We start from the raw sequence: 27794 nt of genomic DNA on the forward strand, positions 1-27794 counted from the left end.
CAGGGACTGGGTTTTATTTTTAGCACCAATTTCCTTCAAATCTCCACTAAAATCAATTCATAATTCTGCCAATCAAAAATCCCTGTGATTTCAAAATGCAGACATGATGGAGGATATGAATTCTGAAACTATAATGGGAAAACAGATGATTACCTCTATGCTGCAAATGTGTATAATGGCATAAAATCACAGGAAATTGAAGAGAAAAAAAATCCACAGGCTTTTCCTCTGTGTCTCATAGGGAATAGCTAAGAAGTTAAAATAGCCTGAAGAAACTAAAACCACTCTCATGGCACAATTTCAGGGACAGAAATGGCCTCTGACAACACTCTTTGAAGTATCTTTGGGGGCTGTTACAATCTTCCCATCTAGGTACAACCTGAAAACTCCTTGTGTGCTGCCAGGAGATGCAGAGGGCTTGGATAATGAAACTCTCTGTGCATGAGCAAACATGGAAAATTTACAGCCTGTTTATCCCTGCCTGGTCCCAGGGAGCTCTTGCAGCCTTCAGATGGCTTCTGTTAGTGTTGTTAAAGTGGAGGAGAAGGGGAACACTCACGTTGGACACCACGGTGATGAACGCATGGGCGATGAGGAAGGGCAGCGTCTCGGGGGTGCCGTACTCAAAGCAATCCTTCATCAGGGAAAGGCCATTCTTGCCACAGAACAGACACACGTAACGCAGCAAGTGCAGGGGCACCTCCACATCCTGCCAAGAGGCAAAAACCAGCACAGGAATCAGCACCACATCGTCCAGACAGCGAGGAAATTCAAAAGCTGCATGAGCGTAACACAGATTTATAGAACGTGGTTAAATTTCTAGGAAATGTTTATTTAAAAGTGGACAACTTACATTCATATCACAGAACGCCCCTAATATATTGCTTTCTTGAGCAGAAATGTCCTGTTTAAAGAAAAAATTAAAATTAACTCAAGCAATAAAAACACATTTATAGAACAAAAAAGCAACTGCCATTTACCAGGTATCACAGTCAACAATAAAAAACCCAAATTCCTCATTCAGAGAAAACAGAAGCTCAAGCTTTGCTCCACTTCTCCACTGCAAAACAGACTTTTCCAAACTTCTTACCTCTTTTAATATATATAAATACACAAATATACTTAAGAGAAGATTTCAGCAGAGTCTGGATGAACAAATTATTCTTCAATCCCACCCCTGTTCAGATCACCCATTTTTTCAACAGGAGCATGGCCAAGGGCACAGTCTGTCACACCAGCCTGAGAAACACAGAACAGAACCAATCCAGGCACTTTGGAATGCATCTTCTAATAAAGATGAGACACATATGCAAACATCTGAATTCAGATGAACTGCAGGACATCCTACATGTAATGACTGAAAGGGTTAAAATGTCAAAATATTCACTGCCATTTAATTTCAACTACTACATTTTTATATATAACAAAACACCTTGTACAAAATAAATGCCAGACTTTTACAGAAGTGAGTGAAGTGAAGAAGGGGAAGGAATTCTATCACCCTAACACTCTGTTAGCTACTTGCTGCAACAAGAAATCTCATTTTCTAGAAGCACTAAACTTAAAATGGTTGAGGAAAATAGCTTTTCTTTTTAATGTCCACAACATCCACTTGTTGGGCAGTACAGAGAGGGAAGTTTCTTTATTAGGGCTGTAATATATTGTGGGTTTCATGCACTTGCTAGGGGCAAAAGGGCACTGGAGGTATAAAAAGTGGCTGTAAAACCCAAAAACATTGCCATGGATACTTGTAGGTAAAGCCACACATTGCTCTTCTTCTCATCCCTCCGTGGCAAACACCCAGTATTGATAGTCACAAATTGAATGCAAGTTTAACACAAAGTTAAGTTTTTAAATGAAATTTCCTGAATATATTTTAAATAGCTGTGTAGGAGTAATCTTAGAACTGTACCAGAGGATGCTGGAGGCAAGCAATTTTGGATGGATTAAGTGTGATACAAACATTTTGAATTATTCAATATGCTCATATTCTAGCTAAGCATCTCTTTTCTTTTTTTCTTCTGCTGAACTCTAAGTCACGCCTGAACTCGTGATACTCTACCAGTTATTTTTAAATCAGCTTTGAAGGCAGTAGGTGGTATGTTTTTAAGCAGCAAGAAAAGGTGTTCAGTGCTCTGCTCATGAAAAGTGCAGAAATGGTGTGAGAAATTTCATTAGTTTCCTTGAAAAAACAAGAGATTTGTTGTCAAGTGAGCTGCAGTTCTTCGAATGCAGAAATCCCAAACTCACAGAGCGCTGCTGCACGAGTCCTGCAAAGCTTGGAAAAGGCTGCTCGGAGAGACTGAGTCTGGAAATGTGACTTCTGCTCTTGCAGGTGGGAAACACAACAGGCTGAAGTTCCTTACTCTCCTCCTTTTGCTCTTTTCAACTGTATGAGGAAATTAGAGAATTCCTCATATGGCATTAAAACCAACCATGAGCTCAGGAGAACCCAGAGCAGCTTTCCAGGATCTTGACCTGGAGAGGGACTTTGAGAAAGGCAGGCAGGGATAGTGCTGGCCCAAAGCCACACAGCAAAAAGAAAAGGGGGAATGGCTTCAAAGTGCCAGAGGACAGGGCTAGATCTGGGATTAGGATGAAATCCTTCCCTGGGAGGTGGGCAAGCCCTGGCACAGGTGCCCAGAGGAGCTGGGGCTGCCCCTGCATCCCTGGCAGTGCCCAGGCTGGATGGGGCTGGGAGCAGCCTGGGACAGTGAAGGTGTCCCCAGGCAGGGGATGGGATGGGATGGGATGAGCTTTAAGGTGCCTTCCAAACATTCCATAATAAAATGCACTGGCTGAGGTCTGACTGGACACAACCTGGGCAGAAAGCACACATCTTCCAAGAAAATATCTCCTTGAGAGGGAGAAGCAGAGAGCACAAGACCCCAAAGAGCTGGGGACTGCAGCTAGAGGCACCTCAACAACTGATGTTGTTTCCTCTTTCATTTCATCCTGCCAAGATCTGTTAAATGGTCAGGGAACTCCCTTCAGATCCTTTGTTCATTCTGAGACAGTGCAAAGTTCAGGAGTGCACTTCACATTGCTGCTTCTTTCTCTGCAGGATTTTAAGAGCTTCCTTTTATAAATTCTTTTTTCCCCTCCTCTGAAGTGCCCATTCCAGGTATTTCACTTGCTGCACTAAGAATGAAAAGGATAGGGCATACAGTTATAAACCACCCTGTATGCATGGGATAAAAATATCCCATAAAGAAAAAAAAAAATAATTTCAAAGTATGAAATGAACATTCCTCAAAAAAACAACCATATTTTTAAAAATACTCCGAGTTAAATTTGTTTAGGGTGAAAAATAGACACAAATACCCCTCTGGGTACCAAAAATATTGCTGAATTTCAAGAGAGGTGTGTACATGGCTCCTCTGGATACCAACCAGGCTGTTGTGGTCTTCAGTCTCACTTTAGAGATGTTGTAAGGGACTAAAACAATTCTTAGCCCACGTCATTTAAGGAAAGATCTGCATGATCCTACAGGTAGAGGCACCTTTCTGACTCCAACAAATCTTGCTTTGCTGTTCATTTGCATCCAGCTTCATGAACTCCTGAAGAAGGGAAACCTCCTGCTTCCACATGAATGTTTTCTTTCTCCAGCAGACAGCCCAGTGTCCAAAGGCTTTGGCCAGCAGCTGAGAAGGGATCACACTTCAAGGATTGTCTGCTGCCATTAAGAACAAAGCCCCTGGAGGTGTCTTGGAGCAAAGGACAAGGGAAATATTGACCACTAATTGTTACTGTGGGAAAGCCTCACACTGGGAATTCCTAAATGGCAGCCTAAGAGGCAGCCTAGGCACGGCAAAACCTTCATGGATGAACATAAATCCAATGGAGTTATGTTCAATAACTCCATGAAATTGTCAAAGTTCACCTCGAGAATCTAATACAAGGAATTTCTGAAGTCAGTCAGAGTGGAGACTGGAGTCTGTTCTGGATCAGCAAATTTCCCTTTTTCCAGGGCAAAGGAAATGTTTGGTGGGAGAGGGAGAGCTACACCAGCTTCTACCAATAATTTTTTTGCAGATTTAGGCTGTTCAGGATCTGTTTAACTTACAAGTATAGCTAATGGACTCAAAGCAGAGATTTTTTTTATTTTAGGATCTCTTGAGGACTGAAACCAAGCCTGATTTAAAGCAGGAAGTGCTCTTATTACTGGGACTAATAACTTTCTCAGTTCAGCTAAGACGTGCTCTAGACTGAAATCCAAAATTAAATTCTAGACTTCAGTGAGTCACTCATGGGAGCAGAAATTTTTGACATTAAAACAGCAGAATGACAGAATCCTACTGCTTCCCAGATACAGAAAATATCAGTTTGTAAGAAAAAATTATTGATGCTGGGACCTTTTAGAAGCAAAATTTGAAAATCTCCCCCCCTAAAAAAAGGTATACAAATATGGCAGGCTGGCACACCTCCATAATCCCAACCTGGAAACACACAAAGTCTAGCAGAAAGGAAAAGAAAAATTCCCTTACCTGCCTGTACCTCAGGGCAGTGGTTTTCTTCCCAGCTCCCCCTTAAGTTGTGTTTTTAGGCTGGCTAATGAATGCAGTTGATAATTCAAGTGATGTATAAGAGATGATAGATGTATTATTACATTTATACCTATATCCATTAGTATGTCTGGAGTGCTGGGCATCCTCACAGTACAGCAAGCTACAACAGATCTGGGTCTAAATCACTCCCAGGCTGCACACCAAGGGAAAAGAAATCCCATCAGGCACCTGAGATCTCCTTTTGATCGTTTGGAAGTGAAATTCAAAGAGAAGGGAAAAATACATGAAATAGTAATTTAAAAGAAGGACGTGTGATAGTCCACAGAGAAGCTGCTCCAGAATTGTTCATTCCACATTCCTCTGAAGCCAGTCCCAGTACATGTCCCACAGGAGTGCAGAAGATAAATCAATTCACTTTATATCTGTACAGATACACTTGAAACTACCTCTGTTCACTTATGCCCATGTGGTTTGGGGAAGAACAAGAACCAAAATCCAGCCCACCTAAAAAAGCTGCTGTGTAGGGGGTTTTAACTCCATTTCTTGTCAGACAGGGCAGCATCCATTCCATCAGAACTGACCAGGTGTTGTGACCACCCTAACTCACATCATTATATCTGACTCAGCATCTTCTCATTTTGGACTTAAGTTTATAAAGCGAATTTCAACCCTCAGGGCTCCAGTGAGCTCCCACAACTCTCTAAATATAAAATAAAAGGAGTGGGTGAGCTGCACTTTAATTCCCCACTCTGACTTTCTCAGAAGTTTGTTGGATAGAAGCTTTTCCTATATAGTGAAATGTACATCTAATTTGCATACAAATATTGCAAAATAACTCTTTACTTGTTATTAGACTACCACAAGTTGGATCAAAAGCCAACCATCCCAAAAACATGGTGTTTCCACTAGGAAAGGCTAACACCACCAAATTTATTTCAGAAACTGTGAATTAAGCATGGCAGGATTTTGGAATTAATTTTTTTAAGAGGAAAATCAGGGAAAATGTGAATGGCAGCTATATCAAATATCAGAGAGAAAAATCAGCACCCTGGAACAAAGCAATCTGTGTTGATCTCAGCTATTCCAGTCAATTAACCAGCTGTTCTAACAAGTTTGGTCTTGCACAAAGTTTAGTTTATCAAGTTTTGCTTCTAGAACCACAGATTGGAAAGAAAAATTAGTAAACTATTCATGGGTTACCTTCTGGAGGAAAGGCTTTGCTCTAGTCCCCTTTTGGCCTACCTGTTATTTTAAACAGCACAATAATTCAGTGTGCAGTTCCAGCCAGCTCTTATCAATATATTACCTATAACAATTAAGCATAGTTTAAAGAAGGTAGAAGAGGATGCATATATTCAGAAAGTTTCTCTGAAAAGCTCTACTGAAGGAGAGCTGCATGTGCCCATCCTGAGTGAAAGCAACAAACACCAATCTGCTCATTAATGACAACAATTAACCTTTCACCAAGACACACACAAAGAGAAGCTATACCTCTATTGTGGGGTGAGTATTATGCTTATAAGCTGTGTACAGAGGAAACTGAATCTGAAAGATTTTTGCCACACACAGCAGCAGCTTCTCCTTCTCATCAGTGCTCCACAAGCTGAAAGGCTCCGTGCTCTTGGAGGGCTCCTCCTCGCCCAGGATACAAGTTCTTGCAGGATCAAACTTGTTCTCTAGAGGTTTTTGTCCATTTTCTTCTGGGTGAGACTCTCTCTCTACATTCAGGGGCTCATCAGCGTGGTGACTCTGCTCTGGCCATGTTGGATCTATATGAATAGTGCAATGTTTACAGAGCTGGTCCCTCAGAGCTTGCACTTGGGCAATCACTAAGTTAATCAGCGCACAAACTACTTGGTTAAAGATCTCCAAATGTTTATACTCCTTGAAACAGCACAAACATTGTCTGTAAGAAAAGAGAAAAAAAATAAATCAATAAAAATTCCTACAGTTCAAACCAGGCGGGTACTTAACCAAGAGAACTCTTGGCATTAAAACATTTTAAACAGCAAGTTATTTGACAGAATCATAAAATGAAGGAAATCCAAATGAAACAGACTCTACCCAGCAGCAAGTGGGAGTCACAGAACCCTCCTTAAGCCTTGAGAACATCCCATTATTTCCAAATGCTTACCCAAACTATGAAGTCCCTGTTATCACTTAGCAGCTGGTACAGCAAGTAAAATACAGAAAAAAAGCCTTGTGGGCAAGGTCACTGTGCTACTGAAGAAGTCACATTTTTCAGTATGTTTCTGACTCCATTTCCTCATCAGGCTTTCTCTGCTGCTCTTTACTGCAATAAATCATCCTGACATTCTTGTCAGCTGTGTAAGAACTCCTTATTGTTATTTTCAAATCAACAGGGCTGCAAAGTAATTTTATTTTTAATGGGGTATTCAAGTCCACTTCCTTTATCTGCATGTGGATGGTGATCCCATGCACACTGATACCCTCTATCCATCTAGGAAAAGGCAGCTCAAGTATCTTCAGTACTTTCTTCACTTGGCAGGCTCAGAGATTATTCCCCTGCTTATCTACTGACCAACTGTAAACTGCAAAGAACAAGAGGGGAAAACATGCCTTTGACAATATCATTAAAAAATCAATTCAATCATCAAGTTCAAAAGCTCTAATGTGAGTCTAGTTGTGGGTAAGGATTAACTGTGGATGCCAAAGAGACTGTGGGTGCATAAACCCCTGAGGTAGGTACCTAAACCTCTTGTCTGGGAACAGCTGCTTCTTCCACACAAACCAGCACCTCCCTCATTCTGACAAAAAAGGTGGAGGATATTCCTGCAGAAGGATTTAAATCCTGGAGAGCACAGCCCAGAAAGCCATCACTGCACTGGCCTTACTCACTGGAGAGCAAAATGAAGGCTAGGTGCTTGTGACAGCCTCTGGGAGAGGGACTCTGCCCTTTCTGACTCCAACTCCAGCACACAAAGTTACTGCTACACAAACTGGGAGCTGGCTGGCAGCAGAGATCTTCTCCATCACCTGTCAGACACACAACAGTGGGCTCCACTCCACAACCAGAGCGCTCAGATATTAATACAAAAATCACATGGACCACTTGGAAAAGAAATCAGTAGGCAAAAGACAGCGCAAGAAATCCTCAGTACATATCAATTAATTTTTTTCTCTGCAAACACAGCATTTAATTTAGAGACTGGGATTAGTAAATTATAATTTTTAGGGGGGGAAAACAAATCAAGAGAACCCAGAGCTATGACAGGTAGAGGGTGCTGCCTCTCTTGATGGAACACAAACATGCCCTTGAGCAACAGCTCTTAAAGCACATACTTTCTGAATACAGATATTTATTTTTTTCAGTGGCTTAGACCAAAAGGTAACATTCAGGATCCCCTAATTCCAGCACACATACAGTGACTAAAGCACCTAAACCCCTTTGTTCCATTTGTGCAGGGAAGAAAAAACCCTTTAATATTGTGTAAATGGAGTTTCACCCATGTGAAAAACATTCTTGTCATTTACTTGGAAATGTATTTTCATGTTAACAAATGACAACAAGGCACTGCAGGCAAAACCCAGTGTATCCTCAAGCATTTATCCTGGGGGAAAATGATGTTCAAAAGTCCATCACTTATGCCTACAAATTGCTGCCCCACCTAAGAGCAACAAATCATCCTCAATAACAATGAAAACAGCCTGGTGAAGACTTGTCACATACTGGAGAATTCTTTTCCAAGACAGGTATGTGCAAAACTTCTCAAGTCTTCCTCTTCTTCAAGTTGGAATGTGGAAGAAGAGCTCCACCAAAAATTGAGGAGATCCATAAAAAATGAGGATGTTACTTCTTTGACCATAACAATTTCCAGAAGAAAAGTAAAATGGAGAGACTCCACACACATGGAAGAAAAAGGTGCTCTTGAGGAGCAGTCACCAAGTGATCTTCTGAAGGAAAGCAGAGATTTCAACTACAAACAACAAAGTCAAAAGCAGCTCTTAAGGCAGGCCTCAAACCCAAAAGCAGCAGAACTCTCAAAAGCCCATTTGGCAGAGCAGAGACAGGACATGAAATTAAAATATCAACTAAAACTCCTTTCTGTGGCCTCTTTGTTAGACTCTCCTTTCACCAGCCCAAGGACTGCTCTCCAGGCTCTTCCAGTATGAACCCATTACATATGGAAGGCAACAAGGAAGCCAGAAGAAAATAAAGAGTTAAATATGATCCAATCTCTGGTTTTTTTCTTCAGGTTGGATTTGTCAAGCTGTAGAACAGAACAAAACTCTGAACAGATGATGGCCTGGAAAACTGGGTTGCAATTGTTCTCTGACAAACTTGGCATCTAGGACCTGTCAAGAAATGTCAGGAGTCTGGTTCCCATGCCTGCTGTTTATTTTGATTTAAAAATTCCTTCTCTGTGTCTAAAAGCACATTGAAGAAGAAAATCAACTTGGTTTGTAATTTTTGGACAAAATGAGGAAGAGGAGGTTTCCTACATTCACAGGTATCCAAAATGTGACATTCCATTTTTTTTTCTTTTGGAGTCTTCTAAATACCCAACTAGTATTTTCCAATTTATCCTTCATGCTTTTCCCAATATTACTTATGATTCAGTTTGGTCTTAAAACTACTGCTGAACACTAAATCCCAAACACCTTCACTGTAGATTCTTTCTAAAAAGTAATATCCATACACTTCCTTGTGTTGGAAAAAAATAAGTAGCTGTGAAATAATTTATCATTATATCATAATGTAATTATATCATTACTTTAAAGGAACAAGCTCAAAACAACAGGAATTTAAATACTAGATTAAAAGGAATAATGTAATTTAAGACAAAAACATGCAAAGCATTTTCAGTATCATAGCTACTAAACTATGGGCTGCAATCCTTCATCACCTGGACTCAGAGTATCAGAACATGCAGAAAAATTGAACATGATGGTTCCATTCAGTCACCTTTTCTTAAATTCTTCTTACCCTACCCTGCCTTTCAGAAGATGGTCCCAAAGTTTCATGTTAAAGCAGCAAGACACCTTGTTTGTCACCACAACAGAGCAGTTGGGTTTTCTACACAATTATTACAGCATCCAGAACACCAACTGCATTCAAATCATGCTTTTCCCAAAATGCACTGGGTAACGAGTTTGTTTTTATTTCCTAAGTACTAAAACAGTCTTTATTCTCCAGGTATCACTTAGCTACACATTAATAATTTGCTAATTCTAAGCACTCTACTGTATTTTAAAAAGGGAAAGCTGCTGTTGAGAGTCAGCATCCTCAGCATTCAAACTCAATCCAAAATTACCTTTGTGTCCATGAATTGATGTAAGCAAATATCTTGAGGGCATGTTCCTTTCTGAGCTGCACAGCATCACCACCTTCAATGTCTGATACTGAAGAAAACAAAAACACAAACACATCAACAAAACATTAACACATTTTCTAGGAGGAAAAAAACCCAATGTGCACTTGCTCTGTTATTAGAAACTGCCTTTGACAGCACAGAAAATAAATACTTTACTGAAATACAAACTTGTAGATTTGGTTAACAAGGTTTAGATGCAGGTGACTTGGAAACTCAAAGTGCACAATGTTCTTGAATACTGCTCCAAAGGTTTGTGATTGAGAACAGACCCTTCTTGTAATTCTATTTTTATCAAATATTCCTCATAAGCTTTACTGGGAACTTCTGATCCATGTGCACTTTCAAGTATGAACTTTGAACAACTTTACTCATTAACCAGACACCTTGGGTTTGATCTTTTGTTTTGCTGGGCTTTTTTTCCCCCAGATTTTTAAATGCCTGCATTTTGAGATGACCCTGAGACCTCCACTTCCTTCTCCTGATCAGATAAAGACTGAGAAAAACAAGCAAACAAATAAAACCTAAACCACAACAGAACTGTCAAGATGAGAACAATGAGCTGTGTACATATAAGGTTATTTCAGACTGAGCTGATGATCCTTGCTTTCAAATACAGACACATCTATCACGACATTTAACCATAATGAATCACTAATTGGCAAAATGATAAAGGCTCACCACATTTGTTACACAGGAAACCAGAACAGTTCTGTACCGAGTTCAAACCCCAAATGCTTCACTGAGGGATTATCAAATGTCCCACTTCCCTCCAAAAATGCTTCTGCACTCCAATGAGGCAAACATCAGTAAGGCCAAGCTCCACTTAGGCAGGACCTGATGATATCCCAGGGCACTGGATTCTGCCTCCTGGCCACACAGCTTTCCCCAGCCACCAGTGCACAACTCCTGCTTCCTCCCTGTCCTGAATCTCCAAACATTTGTACAATTATCTAATTGCTACACAAATCAAGGTCAGCACTCCTTTGAAGTGGATCTTTGCATTTATATCACATTTAAGTTCTCATCTCCACGTTTCACATGGAATTTCAGGTATTACACTCTCACACATCCACTCCACAAGCAAACTTTGTGGGAAAGGCACTCCACCAGCACTGAGCTCTTCAGCATCCCTATGCCACCCTCAGCCCTGCAAGTCCTGTGTGATCCCTCCATGCAGGTTCCCAAAAGCTAAAGCTAATGAAACTCTGTGGGCATGGATCAGAAAGCAAAGCTCAGAAGAAAACCACTTCACAGAATACTCACACTGAACAAACACTTCTGATTTCTTTGAAACAAGGACATCACATATGCACACACATCCACATTTCCATACATATGCATACATACAAATAAAAACTACCCAAAAAGCAGCCTCTGAGCAGAACACCATCAAACTTTAAAAACCACTTTTCTGTCTCACTCCTAGAAGGCTCTGAAGATCCTACACAACACTGGATAAAGCTCAAGATGGAGAAGCAGACTAGAAGATGGGAATCACTCAGTATCACCTTTTATTTTCAACACCACAAATCAGCAGGACAGTTAACTCTCTGAGAGCCAAAGCACAGCACTGAAGAAACCAAGAACTCCATCACACAATTTAGGTCAAGCTTACCACAAAAGACAGAGTTTTAGCTATAGATAGTATCTAAAAAAAAAAGCCACCAAAAAAACCCTGCCCAGCATCAAAGCTTCATAAAACCTCTGTTTTCCCAATTTTGTGAGCATTGTTTCACTAAGATAAATTCCTTCAAACTTGACAGAAAAAACTTGTTGACAATTTAGTAGCAACAAAGGTGATTTTACCTTGTAGAATCTTACACATACATTTCTAACACTTCCCTCACCCTCACATGACCCCACTCTTACAACCAGGAGTAACTCCAACTCACAGAGCAGCCTTTTCATTGCAGAAGTTTGAATCTCTCCTAAATTTCCCTCTTTGAGATTATAAAGAACTGAAAGTTAAGCAAACTGGGTCTTTAAAAGCTACAATTGCCATGTAAAGAAGACAGAATAGAGAAGTTATGGAAATACTGAGACTAATGCCAAACTTATAAAAAATAGGGAGGTATTTGCACAAGCTGGAGAACCTGTTATTTTACTGTTTATGCATTCTACATCTCACACACTGACCAACTTCTACTGGTCCTACTTATTAATCACTGCTAATTAATACAGTGGCTACAGAGGTGATTTCCCTTTGGGTTTCTGTGCCTAGAAACAATGCTGGGTTTATTCCTGAAAAGGCAGGAGGCTCCATGCAGGAGAAGCACAGGAGGCTGCAGTTTTCCATGGAGCTTAGCTAAGTCTGTGGCACTACCAACAGGGGCAGTGACACACGTGGCAGGGCTTCTCCTCCTGGACTTCAGCTCCAATTCTCTTTTGTTCTTCAGCAGAAATTATCTTGTTCAGGTAATTTGTGTCCTCACAACCAAAATGTCAGTCTCAGGCCTTCCAGTTCCTCTGAGTATCAGCTCTGTGGATGCTCTTGACTTACAACACCTCTCCTTAGGGGCACATGCAGCTCCAAGTACAGATGCAATTGGTTCTGAGGCATTTGGAAAAGCAATAGGAACAAATGCACTCACTGTCATTCCTGGGCATTTTCTGATTTCTGTCAGCTCTGTAAGAACTTCCTTGCTGCACGATTTCACTTCCAAATGATGATGTCTGCCTCTCCTTTTAAATCAGTTCTCTTGTACCTTGAAGGGGCCAGCAGTTAAACCAGACTTTAGGAGTGAAGCCTGTCCTTTACTCTCTGCCATGCCTCAGAAGCTCCTCAATCTGCTGCCTCCCCACTTCCTCACACTTGCACTGTTTCACATCCAGCAGCACCAAGCATGTCAAACTTCTCCAAAACCAACTGCTGCACCAAGGCTCCATCCTGCAAATTGATGTGGTAGCCAAGATTCCTTGCTGGTTTCACAGCTGGGACAGCGATTCCCACAGAATGCACCGAGTTACCCTCGTGTCCTTTCAGAGCTGCCAGAGGGCTCTCATCATGAACAAGAGCTGCTGAGGTGTGCTCCAGAGCTTTCCAGCCAGGCACTCCAGGGTCTCTGAGTTTGTGCCTCAGCAGGGGCACTCCCATCCTAGGCTCAGCTCCTTCGTGCCTGCAGTGGCTGCTTCTTCCTCCAGGCACTCACAAGGCAGCAATGTTAGAGATGCTCTCCTTCCCTACCTCTGAGCTCAGCTTTCTTCTCCTTCCTTAGATTTGTTCTACCAGCTCTTACTTTACTCAGTTAAAGCCTCTTAGACCTTTCCACCCTCGAGTCCTTCCTTCTCCCTCTTCCATTCCATGCACACAGACACCTTCCCCCAGCACCAGATCCAATTTCACAAGCACCCAGTTCGAGCCCACACTACAACATCTGTACCATGCATTTCCCACAGCATCAGCATTCCTGCAGGAACCCCTGGGAACTGCACAGACCCAACTGGCCAATCCAGCTGAAATCTGCCCACATTCCTGGTGGCTTTGGAAGCCATGGAACACTCAGGCTGGCACCTTGGCAGCAGGGGAAGCTGGCAATGGGAGAAGTAAACACCTTTGGAGTAAGCAGAGCTGTAAAATTGCCCCACCCCACCCGGAGCAGCTTCACCCCAACATTGCTCATCTGTGGGCAGAGATGTGGTCACTATTAGAGTCTCAAAACACCAGAATATTGAAGGCTTTAAACACACAGAACTAACCAGCAGAAAGAAGGAAAACTAGGATGCAGGTAAATTCCAGCTAAATCTACTCTACCAATATAATGCAGGAAATGGGGTCTTTCCACATACTGGCAAGGGCTCATTTCACTGAGGAGTCACAAGATGGTTTAGAGAACTTTTTATCACATTCAAACCACAGAAGAAAAAGCTTAGCTCAGAACTAACCTGACTTAACATCTTCTAGTGTATAAGTTTTCAGATATTCTTAAAAAAAGAAACCAAAACAGACTGACTTGAAGTGTAATTGTTTATTCAAGCAGCTGATGAGAAGCCAAAACACACCATGGTCAAAGTAAAAATTTAAAACATTTCATATTAAAAATAATAAAAAAGATAATTTCCTTGCTGTTTCCCCAATCTCCTGTTTTACTTGGCTAGCTCTGAATGAAAACTTGGGTGATTTACCTAATCTCTCACTGAAGAGTGATTTGCTAAAAGTGTGTTACAGTACTACAAACAACACAAGCTCCTCAACTCAGAAAAACCCCTATAAATAAATTGACTACACCAAGAAAACAACAGAAGATGAGAAAAACACAAATCAACTGCAAAGAACCAGGCAATACAATTTCAAAATACAACTGTGGCCAAAGGAAGCTAAGCTCCTGAGTGCATTTTTAGCAAGAACTTGGGAGCTAGAGGAACACACTGTAATTAGACCTCAAGGACAACCATCATGCTGGACTTGTGGGGAATATCTTATATCCAAAGGTCACTTATCATACCAAGTACAAAATCAAATGGCAAGCAAAGAGAATCCTTTTCAAAAGCACACTTCCTCTACTTTCAGCAACATAACAGAGTCAAAAGTACATAATTCAACACTCTTCTAAGACCTGTAACTCTAATTTCTCCATATTCCAAACTGTGACAAGGGCCAGTTGCATATGGATTGTGCTCCCTCCCCCAAGCCTCATCTGGGATCAGCTTTTCATGGGAAAGACCAGATCACTTGGAGAATGAACATTAGTATCAGGAATTGGTCACTGATACAGAAGAACCAGAGGAAATGAGCCACACACTAAACAAAACAGCACTTGGAGCAATAATACTAATCAGGAAATAAACCTGTATGTGTGTGTATATATATATATATATATATATATATATATATATATATATATATAAAATGTATAACTTTTTGTGTGAGTACCATGTGCCCAGCACATTTTTTTCAATGCATTGAGGTGTTTCCAGTGATTAGTAGGGGGTTTCTTTTGCTTAGGACCAACAGCATGTAAGATGATAGCCACAGAGTTCAGCACCTCCCATTCCCTTTCTACTTTCACCTAGCAGAATTACTATTTTTATTATACAGAATTCATGGCTGCCTTAAATTGATTCTCCAGAGCTCTTCCCAACCTTTATGGAGCCATCCTTGATAAGTGTTTAATAGGACAGGGTCAGCTTCAAGTTCAACTGCCCAAACTCCCTACAACTTTCCAGTGAGGATAAAGTTTTCTTTCTACCTCTCAGTCTCTGTACAAAAAGCATCCCAGAATACTCACTAGATACACATAATCAAAGAGAAACACAAGTGCACAAGGTACTAGAAAACACAAAAAGTTAATTCTTTGGTATTAGAAACACTTGTTCAAATGCCAGGAACAATGAGATCTGTAACCCCAAACTCTAGCACAATAAAATTCCATAATAATGGCCTGGTTAAGGTGCTTGAGTGCCTTTAATGCTCCCTTGATCACTCACCACACCACCAGAGCATTACAGATACCGACAACATCTCCATCCCATAACACACCTCAATTCATTTCAAGTCCACATCAAACTCTAAACTTCTTGTATTTATAAATATTACACCTTGGTAAATAGATGGCTTTCCAGCAACTTTTTGACTATGAAGTGTACAAATATTAAACAAAAAGACAACATAATGGCTTAAAGACAGGGATTAGCAACTTTAAGAGTCTCATTTCCCTAGAAAAAAACCAAAATGTGATCGTGTCAGACACAAACTTTTGAACAAAGGCAATTTCAACAAAACTAGCAAAGGTTTGCAAGTCTAAGCAATACTGTGTTCTTAGGAATGGAAATACAGGAGCTACTCAAAAGAACAAGGAAAAAGCAGTTTCAGCTGGTGTCCCAACATCATCTGCTGGTTATTCAGCACCTGAGTAAATCCTCACTCCCTGAGATCAGAAAGAGCTGAGGAGTTTTAATTCAGTATTCCAGTGCACAGCACAGTTACACAAAGAGCACAATCAGCCTGGGTATGTTCACCAACCAAACAGCACTTCCAAGGTAAAACTTCACCAGAACAAATCAGCTGAGCTCAGGTAACTGCTGCCTTTATCTTCTGCTCCTCTGCAAACACCAACAAGTTCTCTTTCAATCTCTCCCTTTCCCTTCCCATCCCACCTCCCTGTGCTCTCCAGCAAACACTTGTCCTCCTTGAATCATCACAAGTTAATGCACTCTGGAGCAAAGCAGCAGCAGCTGGCTCTGGGCAGCTGTGTGCAATTTAACAATTGGCACCTTGCAGGAGCGATGTCACCCTGAGGTGTTCATCATGCTAGGCCACGCTTGCTTTGGGTTGAATTGCCCCCTTTAGAATGGCTGCAGATGTCCACCTAAACATAAAAAATCCTTCCTGAGAGCATCTTAAGACTTCCACCTTCTCAAAGAGAACTTGCCACAGCCACTGGTCCCAGGAGCAGTTCCACATTGTTTAAATACAGTCAAATGCCAATTATCAGCCAATACCCAGATTTTCTCAGCACACTGGAGCTGGTTCTACCCAGAACCACCTGTTGTCATTATAGTGCAAGAGTTCTATTGTCATTTCATTGCAAGGGTACCATATTACCAGAGTTTTGTACCTCCTTGATGTTTCTCATAGGCAGCTCCTCTAGACACTGACTCTTCCTCATCCTCACAGTAACCAACTGACTCCAGTCTTCCTCAACCACCCAATTTACTCTTTTATAACACTCTTCTTATTGGCTACAGCTGTGGCCTGCTAACATCAGGCCTGCTCCTAATCCTTAACAATTGGCTCAACTGCAACTCTTTAGGGGGTAAGATTGCTTTCTATACTATCCTTATTTACTTCTGTTCTGTCCCCCTAGAACCAGCCTAGTGAACCACAATCTAAATAAACTCTCAGATACAGCATCTCAAACGTAGGACAGCTGAGCTGCAGCATGAGCCAGGCCAGGTCTAGCAGCAGCACTGCACCTTGCACACAAAGCCCAGCCTAAGTTACTACACCATGTAACCTCACTTCTGCCACTCAGGGAGCACAGCTCCAGGTTCAGCAATACTGAATCCACACATGCTGACAGCGGCACCCTGGCCACGGTAAGGTGGGAATGTGAAATACAGAATTGATAGTTATGATTAATGTTGATGTATTAATTGATATAATGATTAATACATAATACCTAACTGAGGCTGGGTTATGCCAGTGACTGAGTAACCAGCAGTATTCCATGCAGCACTGAGTGGCATGGATACAGAGGAGATTCCCATCACAGGTTCAGGGAGCAGAAGGAGCTTCCATCAGTTAAACACTGTGTAATGCACATGTGGCCTTTCTGATCAAACACCAGGAGGAAATGGGTCAGACCAGCTTGGGGGATATCTGCCTGGGAATGGAATTCACCAGGCCAAACTGCATCTTGCTCTGGCTCTGCTGGCCCAAGAGGATTGACCAGGAGTCTCCACACTGTCCTTTTCACACTCCCAGCTTCTGAGAGGGTTCCTGGGCCCAGCACAGCAGGAATGCACAAAGCTGCTCCTGGCCAGTGGCATGTCCAGGCTGCTGCATTTCCATGGAAGGCTGGCAGCACAGCAGGGCTGAGCCTGGGTCCAGCAGCGTTCCTCAGCACTGCTGCCATGTCACTCCTGAGTCCATGGAAGGATCTGTGGGATCCCTGCACTGCACCTCCTAATGCTTCTGTTATCTTGGGATTCCCTGCAGCCAAGATATTGCAGTCCTCCCTCTCCAGGGAAAGGTAGGTTACATATTAGTAAGGAAAAAAAAAACCCACAAAGCAATTTCAAAGCATCTATGCCACTCACTGGAGTGAGTTAAAAAAAAAAAAAAGAAAAGAAAAAGAAAAAGAAAAAGTAGCAGTCAATTTCAGAGTCCTGTTTTAACTCAGTGTTGTGAATTGCCTTTGACTCCAAGACAAGATGTTACAATTCTGGGAGGGCTGTGTTTTTTTCTTTGTATTGAAGTTGTCATAGTTCCTCTTTCAATTAAGAAAAAACCCAACAAAACAAAATAAAAAAAAACCAGCTCAATTTAGGCAGTATTTCCACAATCATGTCTGCCTGACATCACCAAAACACATACTAGATGTGGAAAGTCAGGCTGCCCATCATAATATTTTGACAACAGCCACTGCAAGTTTCTCAAGGAATCAGCGCAGGATTGGACAAGTGCTGCATAATTTGAGCATTTCCCAGCATATCACTAATTATCCCAAGGTGAATTTCCAAGCTAGGGCTGACAGTGTCAATGCCAAGACTACTGCTCAGATAAAGGACTGCTCGCCTTCAGTTTCCAAGAGAGCTCCTGCATTCTTTCCTTTCAATAACATAATGTATCAGTACTTGAATGACTCTGGGTTTGAGTCATTTTCTCTAATACTCCAGTTCTGAACTTCTTTTTAAATACCACTTTAAGGTGAAGACACAGAACTCAGTCTATCAAACTACTTCATAAGTAGAACAAAGATTTAATTGCACGAACGAGGTTCCAAAAACTGAAGAGGTTTTCTATCAGTTTTAATTAAAAGTAGCAAGGAATGCAAAAATTAAAATACCTACTCCAGGAAGCATTCTATTTTCAAGAGAGAACTTTGCAAATTAGTTCAGCTGTACTACTTGGCACGCTGTGAATCAGTTTCAGACAACAAGAGCAGCTTTCCCCCACAACCAGAAAGAAAAGGCCCAGGACTGAGCCACCCTGGCCCAGAGGAAGCAACAGATGAGCAGTAGATTTACAACAAAAGCATGTAATGACTGTGCTCCAGGTTTCAGGGACAAAATCTGTGAGAGACAAATATGATTAATTCATTTCTCACAGAGGATATTTAAGGCTCCTTAAACAAGGAGATGAGAGGTAAATGGGCAATGGGTTGTTATCCTCAATGGAGCTTCAGGCAATTCATTGAAAGCCCAGGAAGAGCTTGCTCAGCATCTGAACTCCAAGGCTTTATTTGTTTCCAGCAGCACAGGTGCAAGCTACACTCATTCAGAAAGGACAATAAAATTCTGAGAAAGGACAGGCTAGCAATGAAGTCAACTTCTGTCTCCCAACTTTCAGATAGACACTCAAATTTCACATTCCTTTGTGCCAGATAATCTGTATTTAGTAATTCTTTCAAACACATGGTGTATTAGGTAATTTATTGGCTAAAACAATTATATAATTTTTAAAAGCTGATAGGTTAAAAGAAATAAGATAAATTAGAGATGGCTGAAGGCAATGCACAGGGTCCATAGAAGCATATCCAAGAGAGCAGTTAAGTTTCATGACAAGCATCCCCCACGACCAGAAAATGTATTTACAGGTGCCATGTTGATATAAACAAATGTGCTTACAGGTTTCTTATCAGCAAGTACAGCTCTGGCTACACTGAGGTCAAGTCACTCTGGAAAGAGTCAAACTGCACTGTTGCTCAGACCCATGGAGTTTCCAAAACACTGATGGAAATTGATTTCAATTTCTGATCAGTTTGATCAGACTGCATCTAATCTAAATATTATAGATCCAGCTCTGACACTTAGGACTTGAAATACACTGGCACAAGTTTCACTTTATATTTAAAGGAAAAAAGTAGCTCAGGGGGAAAAACAGTTCAACCCCAAGTAAAGCAGCAACAGTTAACAGTTATTAACTGTGAAAGAAGTCAGAGACCAGCCAATACAGACAAGGATTTACTGCACTCACCCTCCTTCAGCTAAGCAGAACTTCCTTTTATCAAGCTTTTGAGCTCACACTGCCCAGGGCTATCCCACAGCAGATCCAAGAAGCAAAAATAAATATTTCAATCTCTCCTATCAGCTGTTGCCTGCGAGCCCAGAGTGCAACCCCAGCAGAGCCCTCCTGTCAGGACCCAGTGCCTGCCAAGGGTGGGTGGGCTGTGCTCCACAAGCCCTCCACACACAGAGCCCATCTCCCAAATTCCTCAGCAGATATGGATGCTCTGGCCCCTCTAAAGCTCTTCTGGAGCTGCCCCACTGTCCATTTCCAGCACTGCTCACAGCCTCTCCTGGCAGAGCACAGATGTGAAAGCACTGTCAGTTTTGTTGATGCCCACAGAGTTTAGAATTAAATTTGAAGACGAGATTTGCAAAGTACAGAGACTACAGGCAGAAAAGTACTCTGAAAAACACCAGTTTTTCAGTTCACACCCACTTAAAAGTAATTGCACTGCTGGTGAAAATCATGGGTTTTTTATGAAGAATTCAATAATTACGTGTCACAGAATAATAAATAGGAAACTGAACACTTCCTGAAGATGAAATTCTTGCAAATGCCCACAAAATGAGCCAAGCAGCACAACAGAAAAATAAAGACAATGAGTGTTGAACAACACAGCATAAAGCATGTTTCTATACACAATTACATAGATTAAAAACTCTCAGGTGGAAGTCAGTGCAATGAATTGGAGGTTTCTTCAATGTGTGCAAAGTGTGAAAAAAGGCAAAAAAAGTTTTGCCCCTCATTCCTTGATGGGAACCAATGATCTGCAGGGATTCTGATCTAGAAACAAGTCTCAATTGACATGGGTTTCTCAAGTCTTATTCACAGCCCTTGTACAAATTAGCTGAAGAAAGGTCAACTCCCAAAGATGCATTTTACACAAGGAATTTTTCTGACAGGTTTCTACTTTTTCCCCCAGTTGTTGCAGCACTAAATCTCATGAGCAGTTCTAAGCTCACTGTCCACCGGACGTACTGGACCTGAACAACTCCAGAAATAAAACTTTACAAACCTCCAACAAGCTGGATATTTTTCCTACATGTTAAGAACACCAGAGAAATCCTCACAGTTGCATATCTGTGTTTAGCATTCAGATTGCAAATCAATTCCCATGCCAGGAAAGGAACAAAGTGGAAAGAACGGCTTCTCACCTCTTCACATTTTCAAGAAATTGCCAATTTGCTGCACAAAATGAAAGAAGAAATCACCTCAATATAAGCTTAAATGGCAGAAATTAAATGGCCACGACTCTAATTGCAGCATGCTGTTACTACAAGCAGCACTGAGTAATCAGCACAACCACTTGCTCCTGAGGATGGGAAGAATCTTTTCCACATTGTCCCAGCATCCAGACAACTACAAAGGTGTAGCTTGGCCTGCAGAAATCCCTATTAGCTGCCTGAAAAAACTCAGAGAAGAAAACAGATGAAATGAAAGGAACCAAGAAGTAAACATTGCTCTTCCCTCCCAATCACTAAAATGCCAAATCCCAGCCTGCTCATCACTTGGACACAGAACACAATTCCAGGATTTGCTTCTCTGACTCAATGTGAGTTGAGCACAGAAAGATGGAAGCAAACTGCAGTGAGATGGAGAAATCAACTAAGGAAGGAATTAGAACCTCTAACATATAAAGTCTGTATTAGCAATAACACAGGAGAACAAGAAGCAAAAGGAATTCGATGAATTAAAGGAATGGGTGAGGCTCATAACACCCTGAAGTGTCTCCTGGCACACAAAATCAATCTCCCAAAGCCAAGGCAGGCCAAGGGAAATGGAGCCAGGTCTGCTCCCCAAAATCCTGTCCCCTGAACCGCAGAGTGACAGGGCCTGAGCATCCACCATGGCCCAGGACACCCTGCAGCACTTGTGCATCCAAGGACAGCTCCACGAGCTGCCCTGGCAGAACCAACACCAGCACCACCCAGAGAGCCTAAAGCACACGGCCTTGGGTTTGGCTCAGGAACTGCTCGGGACTTGGGTGACTTGTGAGCTCCCCTTAGGGAGGGAAAGCAATGCAGCAACAACCACTCCAAAAGAATGATCCAACAGGAAGATTTCCTCCATAGGAAACACGATGACTTCAAGTTCTACACTGATCAAGTCTCTTTTGGACATGAAGCAAGGGATGCTTTTCTTTCCCTTTCTTGCTTTCTTCAGTTTCCTTGAACTTATCCCCTGACTACTCTACAGTGCTAGAACCTTGTGGCTTTAAGGATATGATTCCAAGTACTTATCCAACAGAAGATTTCCCTGTATACAAAGAGAAGCATCTCAGTAAATACACCTCAGTGCTGTGTAACTCACACCAAAACTCAGCAGAACAGGATTTATGTAACTCAAATTCAGCATCACTGATCAAGTGGTCTGAGCTATGAGAAGGAACCAGTTTGCAGCAGCCTGAACAGGAAAAGTCTCAGGACAAAATCATTCCTGATCACATCAAATAACATGAACCAAAATAATTGTACAGAACAAAAGCTGAAATATCTTTCCAAAAATAGAAGCCTTTTAGCTATTAAAGTCACAGAGCTTTTCCTTCCCTTACTTTACAAACAAACCAACTTTGTCTTGGTGCCACCTTCCCTTTCACTTTAGAAAGTTCACAATTAGTGAGGATACAAGTTTCCCCTTCCATTTTTCCCTCTGTTTACTTCAGCTCATTTGGAGTAGCACTTCACAGTCCAGAACTGCAATTTGGCAATGCTGCTACAAAGAAAAGGTTATTTTCATTTTCCTTTAGGCCTGGTTGCTCATTGCCTTAGAAAGGGTCAAACACAAACATGAAAAAATGACTGAATTTCAGTGTTATAAACAAGTGACTTTCTTTTTTTCAACAGGAGACAGCAGAGATCCAACAGGCTGGGAAGTTACCCCAATAAATCCTCCATAGCATCTCTGCAGAGATTCTGAACATGGAAATATCACTTAAGGGGAAAAAAGATGAATCTTTTAAAAAAAGAAAAAAAAAAAGAAGAAAGAAAAAAGAAAAAAGCCATGCAACAGAGACAACTTCTACAGTTTTGCACAAGAGGAATCATCAAAGAGCCAAATGAAACCTTAGATCTGCACAAAACACCAGAGCAATCAATCCTGAAGTTTACAGGTAACCACAGAACAAGTGAGAGCCGCTCTTGGAGACCAAGTGATGTTAATGATGCAATAGTTGTAATAATTTTATAGCACATCCTCAATATCTGAGTCCTCACAACATAAAATATTGATCCTCTCCAGATCCCAAGGAGCAAACTGAATGCTGCAATGCTTTGGAACACAATTTCTCACCTACCTCAAAGTAAACATCCCCTCAACCCAACCTCCAAGACTACTCTCTGTACTCCCTCCATGCCAGAACAGCAGGACAAGGAGTCAAGCCAAGAATCTCCAGCATCCAAATTCAGGGCTATCCTGAAACTACACAAACAGTCGAGCACTCCAGCACCTCAAGTGTTTTATGGACCTGATCACTCTGGGAGCAGTTCTGCCGACAGTGATAACAGAGAGAAAAACAACAGTGTGAGTCCACATTTATCTCCTATGCTTCAGTAAACTGGGGGGGGTTGTTTTGGGTTGGTCCTTGGGGGTTTTTTATTCTTCTGGTTTACTAAAGAGAAAACATAAGGAGAATAATAGCCTGCAAGCTGGTGTACTAGAATAACATCTAGAAGGCTCTAATCATCAGGGTGAACTGATTTTACAAGATTTCAGAGCTGACTGGGAAAAAAAAATGGGCTGAAGAGGTAGTAATTGAAAAAAGTGAAGCAGAATGCTGGGAAGAAAACAAACTTTGTTCCCAGAAACCAAGAACTGGGAATAACCGAGGCCTACCAAGGTAACCTAAAACCACAGCTGCCACTACATAATAAAACCTATTTTTCCATGTTGTAATCTTTGTTTCTTACTTTTATAAAATCCAAGCCAAACAAGAAGAACAAACCAAACCTAAACCAAAATCATCTACAGGGTTTTAAGTCAACACACATCAAGATGAGCTGCAGTCCCAAAGGGAAGCCTCGTAGCAACGGGGCTGAGCTGGGCTCTCTGGGACACCCCACGGCCAGGACTGGGGGACACTGACTCAGGACAGGCCTGAGAACCACACTGGGACTTGCAGCTAGGAAGAGGCACCCCAGGCCAGCCCTGCACCCAGCAAACACTCAGCACTGAGCACCACATCCCCAACACCTGCAGTGAAGGCTCCACAGGGATGGAATGGATCTCCAGGCAGCTCAAACCATGCCATGGCTCTCATGGGACACAGCAACCTGCACAACTCCTGTGAGACCTGAGACAGCCAAACCCACCTGTGAGGTTCCATTTCTGTGTTTCCTGGCTCACTTTGGGGCTGAGATTATCTGGGTATCCGTGCAGTGCCTAACAAAACAGAGCTGTCCTGATCAGGGCCTCTGGACAGCACAGAAATGTAAATACTACTCAAGAACAAGTGAAACTCAATATAAACCCTCCAGGACTGACAAGAGCTGGCATCCAAAGAAACCAAGGAATGCAAAGTGTATCAGGGTTCATTTTGGGATACAGAATGCTGTAGATTAACACAAAAGCACAGAATGTCCTCAATGCACTTTTGCTGTAAAATTTGTGCACATTTAAATGAGCCCCTATAATTAATGCTGTGAGAATCTGTTCTTAAGCCTTTTGCAAATAAGTGGCCTTATCTTAAAAAGCAGCCCATTGTATCTTCCCTTTTTTTTCTTCTATTAAAGGCTACTAAAAATGTTTATATTGTGGAAGATTAATTAAAGAAACATCAGACTCTTTATAGACTTTACTCCTATTAAATCCTGCCTGGGATAATGTAAATGATGCTAAGAAACCTACAGTGAGAAATTAAGACTGTTTGCTGTGATTGAACAGATTGTCTTATAGTGCAAAAACTCCTCTAAAGTCTGGACATTTCATAGGGGAATTTACACTTTATCAAGTTCCTGGATCTAATCATAACTTGAAATTACTACTTCTCAGAAAATAACTTCAAGATCAGGGAATTTACTGGGTTGAACATGCAGATCAAATGCTGAAAATCAAGATGCTGCAAGAGAAGAAAAAGAAATACACACAAAAGAAATATATACAAAAACCCCAGCACTGCTGATTTTGCTCACAGAATATTGCCTGCTTCTCATGCTTAAGCACAGCAATGTATGTTAAATGCCTACATGCATACTCACACATTCTGGCCAAAATAATAATCTTACCAATCCACAGGTGTCCAGTTCAGCAGCTCAGGCAGCCCCTGAGTGCCAGAGCCAGGACCACTGAGTGCCTGTGACAAAATCAGGAGCTGGAGTGTTCCCAGGACATAACCCTGGGCTCCCCAAAGGTCACTGCTGGACAGAACGCCCAGCTCTGCACAGTGAGGGGCTGTGGGTTAACCCTGGGGCAGTCTGCCGCGGGGCTAACACACCCCTAATGCAAATGTGTCTGTTTGGGGGCAGAGCTGCTCAGTTTCACCCTTCTGCCACCGCTCAGCTGGGAACTTCCTGGGCAGGAAAAGGGAGCTTCCCACGTGCTCCTTCCCAAACACCACTGAGGGCTGCTGTCACTCCCCTCTCCAAGTCACCTGCAATTCAACTGACACCAAATCCCAGTTTGTAAACATCACAGCAAATGATGACAAAGGCCGGTGTATGGCCGTGTAAAAATGTTTGGTTCAGCAAGAAAATTCCAAAAGGAAGGAGATGCTGTTCCCTGGGCCTCTCTGGAAACCCTGCTTGGGGAGCTCAGGTGCAGAGCTGATCCCAAATGCTCCGTGGGCAGCAAAGGAAGCTGCTGGCAGCCTGTGCCTCGCACATTTCGGCCATGACCTCATTCTTTACTACCACTTTTCACTTCTGTTGCAGGGTTTCAAAAACCAAAGCTTGACATCAGTTTTGCACTATGTACCTTTCATTATTACTTAAGGAACGCAAAGAACTCAGCTGGAAGTTAGAAAAGAAACCATCCCTTCCTCACAACTCAGTCTCACCCAGTGAGAAGGGAGCACCATCACATGTCTTTGTATCCAAACACACACACCAAACAGTTCTGCTGATTTACAGTGGGCTTCTTTCTCTGAAGGGAAGGCCAAACCTAATGTCACTTAAGCAGCGTTTTTTGAAATTAACTACAGAGCAGCAGTAGTGCAGAATTTTCCTAATGAAGTTTGACTTTTAAAGACATATTTCCTTCTACTTAATAGCAGAGATATATCTTATATAATGCAGAACCATTAAATTATCCATACTCCAGTTTTATATAAATATATATATCTACATTAAAAAAGAATTGTTAAAGTGATTGAAGACATTGCTTTATCTATAGGGAAATATCTATCTTCATCAATCCCAATTACCTTAAAACATCTGCAAAAATCAATTCATACTGGAATTTCAGAGATTCCTTGAAATATCAAATTTAATGTTACATTTTTCTATTTGATCATACCAATCCAAATCAAGTTTAAGCAATCATTACTTATCAATCCATCCAAAGCAAGTGAAGTTTTCTCTTCCAACAAGCAGCTGTCATCATATACAATTGATAAGTTAGTCTTATTTTGAACCTGCTGTTTAAATAACCATTTGGTGTGTAATATCGACATAATCTCATTTAATCCAGCCTCTGAACTCTCTCAGAAGTTACTTTTACACCTACATTTTTACTTCTCAAATGAAACGCTGGCCATCACTGAACACCCTCTTTCCCCAGCAAGAAAGAGGCCAACATTCAACTCCTGTAGGATCCTAGGGAAGAACAAACAGCACATGGAAGTGGGCCTCAGAAGAGTGAAGACAACTCTACCCAAGCCCTGTCCTAGGCAGCATTCTGTGCTCCACTCTGCTGGAACAGGATTTGCAGAGTGCAACCAGGAAAAATGCCATGTTTAAGATCCGAGATAGTTAAACTTCCCTCTAACCGCAAACTTCAGCTGGTAAGTTGTTTCAATTCCTCAGCATCCGTACAAATGGTGGTTTTTTTCGTCTTTGTTCGTGAGGCAGAGCTCCTGAGAAGCTGGGAAGGTACCTTGGCTGCCACGGAGCGCAGGTTCCAAGGGATACACGAGGCCTACAGGGAATTTCGTGCCCCAAACGCTCCCGATTCCAGCGGCAGCGGGGGGAACACCTGCTCTATCACCCCTCCGACCCTGCCGGTAACAGTCGGAAAGAGGAAACTTCGGGAGGGAGCCAGAGACCACCCCCGAAGCCAAACACCCGGCAGCAGCAGCTTCCCAACCTCGCCAAGCCGAGCCAGGCTCCTCCAGGCGCCGCTTCCCTCACAGCTTCGAGAGAATCGGTGCCCGAAAAGCACCTGCACCGCGCACCGAGGCCGGGCACAGCGAGGGGGAGGCAGGAGCACTCCGAGCCGCCTTGGCTGCTGCTGCTGCCGGTTCAAAGGGACCCAGCCCAGGCCCGGCTGCCCCGGAGCGGCTCCCGGCAGCTCCTCAGCCCGGCCAGGCCCCGCCGCGGCTGTCGGGGATGTGGATCCCGAGGGAAAGGGGGGATGGAGCAGGGACACGGCGGCGGCAGGCCCGCCCCAGGCCGCGGGGAGCGGGGAAGGAAGGAAGGGGGAAGGAAGCGCCGAGCAGGGCATGGAGGGAGCTCCACCATGGCAGCGGAGAGAGGGAACCCCGCGGCCGGGAGGCCCGAGGCGGGCGGGGAGAGGCGAGCAAGGAGGCGAAGCGGGGCTGTAACCCGGTGCAGAGGAGGGTCCGCGGGGTCCCGGCCCGGGGGGAGGGAAGCGGGGGAGGGCGGCCGCACTTACTCTCATTTAACACCTCCAGCAGCTCGGCGCAGCTCTCACACATTGTTCATTAACAGCAGCAGCAGCCGCCGCCGCCTCCTCCCGACCATTGATTGATCCGCTCGGTGCTGCTGATTGATGATTGATGGGGGCCGGGGCGGGGGTCACCGGGGGGGAGGGGAGGGAGGGGGCGGGAAGGAATGGGAAGAGAAGGGGAGGGGGGGAGGGGGGGGGGAGAGGCAGGGGCCGGTCTGGGATCCGGGGCGGCTGATCAATGCAAATGAGCCTGTGGCGGCGGCGGCGGCAGCGGCGGGGAGGAGGAGGAGGAGGAGGAGGAGAAGCCGAGTCACTCACTGGCTCCCAGGGACTCCACGCGCCGCCATTTTGCTGAGGGGGAAGGAGGAGGAGGAGGCGACGGGAGGGAAGGGGGGGGACAGGGCGCTCGGGCGCCGCTCGGCAGTTTCCGACCAGGCAGGAGGAGGCGAAGGTGGCCGAGTCCCTCCTCCTCCCTTTTCCCTCTCGCCCCGCCTTCCCACC

At 43.0% G+C, this 27794-nt stretch overlaps 1 protein-coding gene across 11 annotated transcripts in view; it reads right to left on the reverse strand.

The window, feature by feature from the left end:
• USP34 (ubiquitin specific peptidase 34) overlaps positions 1 to 27653 on the reverse strand; it is a 118517-nt gene extending 90864 nt beyond the window's left edge. For all 11 annotated transcript variants that reach the window (XM_077176269.1, XM_077176271.1, XM_077176263.1 and 8 more), the window contains exons 1-5: positions 27279 to 27653; positions 9785 to 9872; positions 6000 to 6414; positions 854 to 904; positions 560 to 709 (exon numbers count right to left, since the gene is read on the reverse strand). In XM_077176269.1, coding sequence (XP_077032384.1) covers positions 560 to 709; positions 854 to 904; positions 6000 to 6414; positions 9785 to 9872; positions 27279 to 27321 — 747 coding nt within the window. In that variant the 5' untranslated portion in view covers positions 27322 to 27653. The remainder of the gene's footprint in view (positions 1 to 559; positions 710 to 853; positions 905 to 5999; positions 6415 to 9784; positions 9873 to 27278) is intronic.
• Positions 27654 to 27794: the final 141 nt, after the last annotated feature.

The sequence above is a fragment of the Agelaius phoeniceus genome, chromosome 3 (assembly GCF_051311805.1).
Source record: "Agelaius phoeniceus isolate bAgePho1 chromosome 3, bAgePho1.hap1, whole genome shotgun sequence".
NCBI classification, from domain to species: domain Eukaryota; kingdom Metazoa; phylum Chordata; class Aves; order Passeriformes; family Icteridae; genus Agelaius; species Agelaius phoeniceus.